Source organism: Populus trichocarpa, chromosome 4, assembly GCF_000002775.5.
Source record: "Populus trichocarpa isolate Nisqually-1 chromosome 4, P.trichocarpa_v4.1, whole genome shotgun sequence".
In the NCBI taxonomy this organism is placed as follows: Eukaryota; Viridiplantae; Streptophyta; class Magnoliopsida; order Malpighiales; family Salicaceae; genus Populus; species Populus trichocarpa.
In genome coordinates this window covers 2,495,207-2,504,417 of record NC_037288.2, presented here as the reverse complement: position 1 = coordinate 2,504,417, position 9,211 = coordinate 2,495,207, and the positions used below count along the sequence as shown (strand labels likewise).

Below are 9,211 nucleotides of genomic sequence, written 5' to 3'. Positions count from 1 at the left end.
TTTTTACAAAATCAATGCGGATTACAAAAAGGTTACTAATTGTTTCCTTGTGCATTAGTTAAGTCACTCAAGCTTGAGCTTTAATAACAGCCAAGTAATGGATGGAATTATGTAATGTAGTTGTAACATATGATTACAGAATTGGCTGTTTGCCTGTTTAGAGTTCCTGAGAATGTATAGACATGAAACTTTAGAACTCCTTTTTACCTAAAGCCACAACCAATCAAGGGCTACCCCTGCAAAAACACCACATAATACACATAGCACCAGCAAATTACCCAAGGCATTTTGTTCAGGTCCCTGCAAGATAGAAAACAGGATATTATTATTACTACTGACAAAACTTATTTGCAGATTGATACATTAGTATGGCTGCATCAGATATGAACTTGCCTTGTAACCTTTGGGTGCTTCTGTAATAACACAGACTGTGAGATAGCCATTGGTTAATCCCAAGAAGGAAATTAGGAGGATCATCCATCCCTGATCACTGTACTTTGCCGTGAAGTAAAATGCTGGAATGAGAAGAAAACGAGAGAGTACTGCGATCATAAGGCCCTTTCTGGACTTCAGCTTCAGGAATTCCACAAGAGGAATGTATCTTGATATCAGATCGCATGCATTGAACATTGTAATCAGAACAAGTGCATACCTGAAAATTCATCATCAACATGAAAGTTAACAAGTAGAGGCCTTCATAGCATGGAAACACAAGAACTCTAGCTTGCTCAGAATTCGTACTGTGAATTTGATCTGACTGTTTAAATTTTCATGAACATTAATCTGGTGCTAACATGAATTCAAAAATGGACTTACCAATTGGTAAAAAACAACCGATCATTTTAAAGCTACATTTTTAAAAAAATGGCTCTCAAATAAAATAAATGCAGCTTAGACACAAATCGGGCACATACCATGAATGTAACTGGTGTGATCCAGTATCTTCATATATAAAGCCAGGAACTATTGATAATGTCAGCACAAATATAAGAATTAGGTCAACTGCATAGTCTATGTTCTCAAAGAATAATTCCTTGTTGCTCAACCTCTCATGGCGTTTCGCTTCATTTTCATCCTGTCAAAATGCCAAAACCAATAAGGTTGATGGATTCTCAAAGCTCCTTTCAGAGTAATGTATTTTGAGGTAAAATAAAGCTGCTATACCTCTTGGTTTATGTGTATGCCACCAGCTGCAAGGTCAGCTGAGACAGTGTTTGATCCTTCAGTGGATGCCTTCAGGCGGTAGTACTTCACTATTGGCAGTTTGGGGAAGAGAAATGCATATACCAGAATGCATAGAAACTCAAAGAAAATGGAGATCACTAAAAATAGTACTGCGAAAGATAGTAAGATAAGTAATGATCAATGGAGCAGTCAATCAAATGGTAGAAAACTGGTGGGGAAATTTGTGAAATCCAGAAGCATTTGGACAAATCATTATTTTTGTCTTAGCCAGTTCATTTTTAGGACTAAAGCAATTGAACTAACTAGACACACACTGAGAAAATTTGATCTTTTTGGGAAGCTAGGGCAGGCTAAAAGGGATCAAAATTTCCTGTGAAAATGGAAAAGAAACTTGTAATATAAAGCAAAAGGTTGTCATATATCAGCGAAGGAGAAGTCACATACTAACTCCTTTGCGAAGACCATTAGGGAATTTTTCAAATGCTGCTTTTGTTAGTAGTCTCAGAGCAGAGATTAGAAAACCTGATGCAGCTATACCAGCAAGGTAGGACTGTAGAAAATTAAACAACTGGTTTCAAGTCATCAGATTACATTGAAAATCTAAGGATGCATATGGAAATCAACTAACATTGAATGAAATGTGGAAAAAAGACTTACCTGAAGGAATTCAGGGCACATAAAAAATAGGTCTCCAACCATCCCACCTTGAAGGAGGGCATCTGCAACTCCGAAAGAACCTGCAATTGCACCTATACCAATGAAATTTCCAATTCCACCTTTACCTGATGAAGCTAAATCCAACTGTTTCAAAATGACAGTAATTTGGGAAACAAATTTGTTAGAAGCAATAATTAGTGAATTGAAAAAAACCAAAAGAGAATATCTGTGGTACGTACAAGTAGAAGCAACAACGAACTCAAAAAGAAAAGTACGAGGCCAGATAGGTTGCGCTTTCGAGTATCGATCTTGGACTCATAATATGTCAGTAAAGCCATAGATACAACAGCAAATGGCATGTAAATGAGAGTGAGCAGCCTCGCAGGATGGTATTTCTTCAAAAGATGGGAAAACACTGTCAAACAACTAGTCTTTGACTCATAAAAGTTCAATGCATCAGTTTACTTTAGCAATATGTAACATTTCAAGCAGAGAAATCGTACAATTTCGTAAACCAGAAAAAAGTTTAATGCATCAGTTATTGAGTCACACTAATCAATGTTTATCACTTGAACATGGAGAAGTTCCACTTCTTCTGTCAGTTCAGACAACCTATGCATTTTTAAATATAAAAACCAAAATCACAGGCAGCCAAACCAAACCATCTTCCATCCAAATTGAACTGAAAAGTAGCCTTTGAACTACCTACCGGGAACAATTTATAGTAGTAATCTTCGATTGTCAGCATGCAGTTCCATGCGACAAGTGTTGCAAGTCCAAGAGCCCAACAACATGCCATCCCTAAATACTTTCCCTGGTTATCAATAGGACATTAATGCTACAATTAATTGGAAGATCTTTCACATATCTGTTAATCAACTACCAATCAATGCTTGAACACAAACCTCGAGTCTTCTTGGAGCCTCACTTTGACTGGAACCTTCCATGGCTACTCCACCGAAAATAGTTAGTAAACGTGATGTGATGTTGTTTTTTTTCCAGCAGTTACAAACTGGTCGGTTGCTTTTCTAAGAACAACTACAACACCGAATATTTATAAACTTGAAGAAATAGTTGTAAGATGGCAAGGAGATTAACAAACCATTTTCTGCAATAAAGATTTTTCAAGATGAGCAGACAATGTGATCTTACCAATTTTTTACATGTATGAAAGAAGATATTCACATATATTAGGTAGAAGATTACAGGGCAAGATCAGTAAGCAAGTTGATCTTACCAATTTTCCAAACGTGGATGGACTAAGAAGCCGAAACGCCATAGTGAGTTTGGAGTTGAGGAAAAGAACAGGGTTATCTTTTACTTGAAAAGATTCTTGAAAGTTGAAAGGTCTGTATTGGTAGAACCATTGATGTCTGGAAGCTGGGGAATTTCAACCACAATTTAGAATAAGCCAGGAGAGTATCGTAGGAGTGACGTGCAATCAGTGATACAGAGTTGTGGGGGACCTTGACATGCTTTAAAGAAAAGTTTTTGTTATCTGTTAAGGATTCCTGCAAGATATGGCTATTATTTTGTGACTGTGTATGTACTCACTACATGATTGAGTATACTATTTAGGATACTTAGAACAGTTGTAAAAAAATATTAGTACAATAGCACAAGCAAAACAATATTTAGGAATTTAGCTCACTTGATTAAATCACAAATAATATTTTGCAACTTGACAATCGTATTTTTTATTTATGACTCGAGAGTCACAGATACTAATTGCAGCACTCGAAATGCAGATATAATCTGCAGCTCAACTAAAAAGCTCTCCTTATAGCAATTGTTCTACCATTAACTCTTTACCCAAAAAAACCATGATTTATAAAATTAAATAACCACTTTTCCAACATTAAAACACAATTCAAATAAGCAGCACATAACATCTTTAATTATAAGTAATAAAATAAAACCGACAATTAACATAATATTTTATTAAAACTAAACTAAGTATATATCTATTCATAATTCTCATATCATATAATAACATGTAACTATTTCTCCTAACTTATAAAAGGATTTGGAACACTCGTGGATAGGTCTGCAGCACCACCCTAACTCGTCCAACTTGAGAATGAGTTTGTAATATCCATTTAGGTGCCCACAGACCCAGATGTGTCCGCCGTCTTCCTCTGTCTCCTCCCCCACAGACGCCGTCCCCTTCCTCAGCCGCCAGATCTGCTGTTTGAAGAAGGAAACAACAACAAACCAGACCCGACAATGCATCTGGACAAAAAGAAAACTTAGAATCAACTATTGTTTGTGCGTTTTTCTCTTGTTGCAGGTGGCAGTGTTCTTCACCGCCGGCAGGGAAGGGAAGAGGGGAGGAAACCGTTCCAGATCCCCCTATTTGCTTGGACTTTCTCTGCGGCGGCGATTGGGTTCACGCGCCGCCAGTGGCGGCCGTTCATGGAGAAGACGCGCCGCCACTGTTCCCGCCGTCCAAGGGTTTCTCAGCATTGCTCCTCAGTCCTAGAAGCTGCAATGATGTCCCCAGCACTGTTCTGAATATTTTTTTGGGGTTTATTTTGTAAATTTTAAATTTTTTAATGTAATGTTTGTTTTATTTTGAATTTGGATGATTCCTAACATGTAATTAGGGATATGTGAGTAAAAATAGTGAAAATTGATGTGTGGGAGTTTGTATTTTGTTTTTGGATGTTTTTTTTTTATAAAATCGGAAAGATAGAAGTAGAATTTATTGTTTTGATTTATTCGTGGATAAAGATTTTAAAGATGATGAATTTATATATAAGTTGTATTTTTAATATTTGATAAAAAGATAAAATTTTTAAAATTTTTTTAACGAAATAGTTTATTTTTCAGGTAGGTAGGGTGTATTAGAAATATTAATATTTTTTTTAGTTATAATCAGTTTTTTACTCTTGAATTTCTGATAAAGATCATTACACTTAAGTTTTTTAGTAACCATCAATTAAATACTAGGTAGCAACTCTTGATTATCATGCAAACGAATGAAAATCACCTTCGACACCGTGCATGGACGTGTGACATAAATTCAGTATATTAATCTCATTAATCCTCACAAACCTAAACATTGAATACATCACTACAGATTGGTACACCATTAGAAGGAGCTTGACTGATCCTGGTTTGCAACATTCTCCAAGTAATTTCAACTTCTATTTCAAATATATTCTAGCAAATTTGATTATATAATATTCTAAATAACTTGTTAAGAGATATGTCTAATGTAGTAATTAGAAATTCATGTCTTTTTTCATTATAAATGATATCATTGTCGATATTGACAATGATACCACCATAGAAACATAATATTCCTAAATTATCAGACCTTTTGTCAAAACACAATTCTAATTTATTAATATTTTGAGGTTAATTAAAGTGCATAATTTATCAACAAAACCATAATAGTAATATAATCAGCTAAAACCTAAATTCATCAAATTAATCGGCGAACACCTACATTCATTAAATTTCACTACCATAACAAAATTATCAATCAAATTCATGTATTTCATAGCTAATATTATTATTTTATATATAATTCGATAAAATTCATAATTTAATCTAAATCAATATTAACTCTTCCAAAATAATTTTATTAATTCTCAATCAACAACAATCCAAAATCATTGATTATTTTATAAAATAACTTAATTATCAACTCAAATTATATCTAATTAACTTAATTTCTAATTCAAAACCCTAACATTCTATAAAATCAAATTAACATCAAATTGATAGTGTTAACATATTTTTAAATGTAGAATGTGAGTGATGATGGTGACTGATTGTGACTGTTTTGGTCTGAAAATGGATGAGTCGCAATGGATTGTTGTGGGGGGAGAGACATTGTTCGTGATATGGTGTTAGAGAGAGAGAGAGAGAGAGATGGGTTGTTGTGGGGGGAGAGAGAGAGGGGAAGGTTGCTGACGTTGGTGAGAGGAGAGGGGAGGGTGGTTATGGGGAGAGGGAGGGGGAGAGAGAGAGAGAGAGAGAGAGGAGAAGAAATGGTTTACGGGTATAAATTTCAAATGAAATATATGCGACTCACGTGTAGCAATTATTATTTGCGACTAATAAAATTATATTATATCCCTGAATATTTTATCCTTGTGATACTTTACCATTTAAAAACAAAAATTGTGCAAAAAAAAAAAAAGCCTTAGTGTGATTCATTCTCTTTCTCAAAATAAAGATACTCCGGTAAGAATATCCAAGCAGTCCTTTTACTGTTAAGCTGTACAATCCAATTTAAAACCATATTCGAAGTAGATATTTTGGAACTGTATTAGAAGATTTGTACTGAGCACCATGTCGTGTCAGGCGGTGCCCTAAGTCTTGGATGTGATTTGATTCATTTCGGTGGTATTAGCGCGTGAGATCATCATGTTTGGCCTCTCTTTTGGTATCACTTGCCAAAAGGCCTTCTCAATTTACATCGGCATGACAACATTCCCCGGCGGATCTCTTTCTGGGATGCTCATCTAGCATGACGACTCTGTGTCAAAAACATGTAAGAAAATCACAGAGCAGCGACAAGATTCCTCTACATTTCGGCCTGATATCTTTGGTGTGTCGACCAGCTGGAGATTGTTTTAGATGCCCTATGCTAAAATTTTTGGTCCTTTTTCTTAATAATTTATGTTGTTTTTTCTTAATTTTAATTTTATTTTTTAACATTAGATTTATTAGAATTATATTGAGTCAATTCACATGTTATTCAAAATTGTTTTTCTACTGAAAAATATTAATAATATTTAAATATTTTTTTATTCAAACCACAACAAATCACGGATAATAATCTACTAAAATGCTTAGGATTTCTTATAGGTTTTCCAAGTTTGTTAAATTTTATAATAATTTAATGTTTTATTTAAAAAAAAATTTTCTTTTAATAATTGAAGGGACATTGCATCAATTGTCTTACCTCTCACAATTTTATGAAAATCCTGATAATTAGTCACATTAGGTGCCCATGATGTACAAAATCATCAAACCGAACAGTCAAACCTAACACACCCTCATCAAATCTTCCAGCTCAAGATCTCTTCCAACTAAACAGTTTTGTCTTTTAGGATATTAAAAAAGAAGAATATTTGTTTTTTAAAGTATTTTTTATTTAAAAATATATTAAAATAATATATATATATATATATATATATATATATATTTTAAAAATTATTTTTAACATTAAAACAATCTGAAAATATTAAAAAAAAATTAAACAAAAAATTTAAAATTTTAATTTTTTTTTTAAACATTTTTAAAATATAAAATAAACATACCGGTAGATGCAATCAATGGTCTAATATTCAGCTTTCACTTCAAACATTTCGATTTCTAAGGTCTACATTTTAGGAATGATTCAAGTGGGTGTGGGTGTGGCACTAGTCATTCAGAGTGGTATGTTTTGGCATTGTTGCTGCGTCTTTCGTTGTCCTTTTGGGTGCTATGGAGGAGGACTGACCTCAAAATATCTTATATCAGAGCCTCCTCATGGCTCGACCGGATATTAATGATCGGACCACCGTGCTTGCAATGCCAAGGAACCATGCTGGTTCTCCCCAACTATGGACTAGTTATTACTATTATGGGCTTCACATCAGTGCTTCTGCATCCAAATTTAAGTTCATCTCGGATCACAAAATATTAACAAAATCACTAAACAGTGTGGTTAAATTATTGTAGTCACGACAATGAAATATTACTCCATCCAATAGAGTTTGTATTTTTTTTTTAAAAACAAAGTTTATATTTTCAATTTCATCTTATAATGATCTAATTTTTTTTATTTTTTTTAATTTCATTGTTTATTATTAAGTTAATTTGGGAATTATGTTTTTTTTTTCTTGGGTTATATACTAGTTTCATAAATTTAATTTTTTTTCTCAATTTTAATTTTCAACATTAGATTTGTTAGAAATAGAGTTTTATAATTTATTTTTTATTTTTGCTTTCTGTGAGGTTATTTTGATCTTATGATCCAAGTCGCGGGTTTAGCAGGTTGACTCGGTTCAATTTTTTTACCTCCTTTTTAATTGATTTTTTTAGTTTCACCCTCCAACAATCATTTTTTTTTTCAATTTTGATCCTTTGATTTTTTTCTCAATTTGTTTTTTGTGGAGTTATCCGAGTCTTATGAATATAGCTTTTTTCCTCGATTTCAGCCTTCAACTTTGGATATATTGAAAATGAAGTTTTATAATTTTTTTATTTGCTTTTTATGAAGTTATACTAGTCTCATGACCTGGGTCGTGAGTTTAACAAATTAGCTCAGATAATTGGTTTGTTTTTTTCTTTGACTTTTTTTTCAATTAATATTTTTTTCACCCTTTAACATGAAGTTGATTAAAAATTGGATTTCATAAATTTTTTATTTGCTTTTTGTAGGGTTATCCTGATCTCGTGACTTGAGTCACAAGTTTGGCAGGTTAACCTAGGTTGATTTGGGTAGTTTCTTTTATTTGTTTTTTTTTCAATTTCATCCTTCAACATTAGGTTGATTAGGAATTGACCTTCAAATTTTTTTAATTTTTTTTCTATACGATTATCGCGGTCTCATGACTCGAGTCAAATATTTGACATGTTAACCAGGTCAATCTAATATGTCATCATCTTAGTATTTGGAAAAAATACAATCTAATATGTCACCGTATCAATATTTTAAAAAGATGTCAACCAATATGATTGGATATTGGGGTTTGTAATTTTTTTTATTTACTTTCTATGGGGTTATCTTGATCTCACGACTCAAGTTGCAAGTTTGGCAGGTTAACCCGGATTAACATATGTAGTTTTTTTCCTTTTTAAATTTTTTTTTCAGTTTCATCTCTCAACATTAAGTTGTTTACGATATGACCTTCATAATTTATTTTGATTTATTTTTTATAGGGTTATCATGTTATCATGACTCAAGTCACAAATTTAACAAGTTAACTTGGATCAATTCAATATATTATCATCTCAATATTTCAGAAACAATATCATATAATATATTACTGCAATAATATTTTCTTAAAAAACATATCATCCAATATATATTATAATTTTAGTGCATAATTATTATTATTTTATTAGAAAACATTTTAACAATATTTATATTTCTTTTACATTAAGAGAAATAGCGGGTCGATAATCCATTACTATCTATCATTAAATTAGGGAATTCACCAGAATGGACTGAAATTTGAACCCTCAAGGAGGAAAGATTGAGTTTTATGACAAAGACATCTTATTCGGCCCATCTGAAGGGATTTGTCCTATCCGAGAATGGTTTATGTAAGAAAACTGTTTACAAATCTAATTTTCTTTCAATTTTCATATTGCATATGTATTTGTCTTTCTTTCTTAGTTTTGTATCATGAAAATAGGTGTG

General features: G+C 32.6%; 1 protein-coding gene across 7 annotated transcripts; it reads right to left on the bottom strand.

The window, feature by feature from the left end:
- Nucleotides 1-73: 73 nt before the first annotated feature.
- On the bottom strand, nucleotides 74-3,357 carry LOC7494326 (equilibrative nucleotide transporter 3). Of its 7 annotated transcripts, none has more exons than XM_024598638.2 (10): nucleotides 2,995-3,357; nucleotides 2,748-2,791; nucleotides 2,552-2,656; nucleotides 2,082-2,237; nucleotides 1,843-1,986; nucleotides 1,630-1,735; nucleotides 1,165-1,334; nucleotides 915-1,075; nucleotides 394-652; nucleotides 74-300 (listed from the first exon to the last, which is right to left on the bottom strand). In XM_024598638.2, exons 2-10 carry the CDS (start codon nucleotides 2,787-2,789, stop codon nucleotides 208-210), a joined length of 1,236 nt encoding a protein of 411 aa, XP_024454406.2. In that variant the 5' UTR covers nucleotides 2,790-2,791; nucleotides 2,995-3,357; the 3' UTR covers nucleotides 74-207. The 7 variants fall into 7 exon arrangements, with proteins under 7 accessions (XP_024454406.2, XP_024454407.2, XP_024454404.2 ...); XM_024598639.2 differs by having other exon boundaries at nucleotides 3,080-3,357; XM_024598636.2 differs by having other exon boundaries at nucleotides 2,748-2,880; nucleotides 2,995-3,356.
- Nucleotides 3,358-9,211: the final 5,854 nt, after the last annotated feature.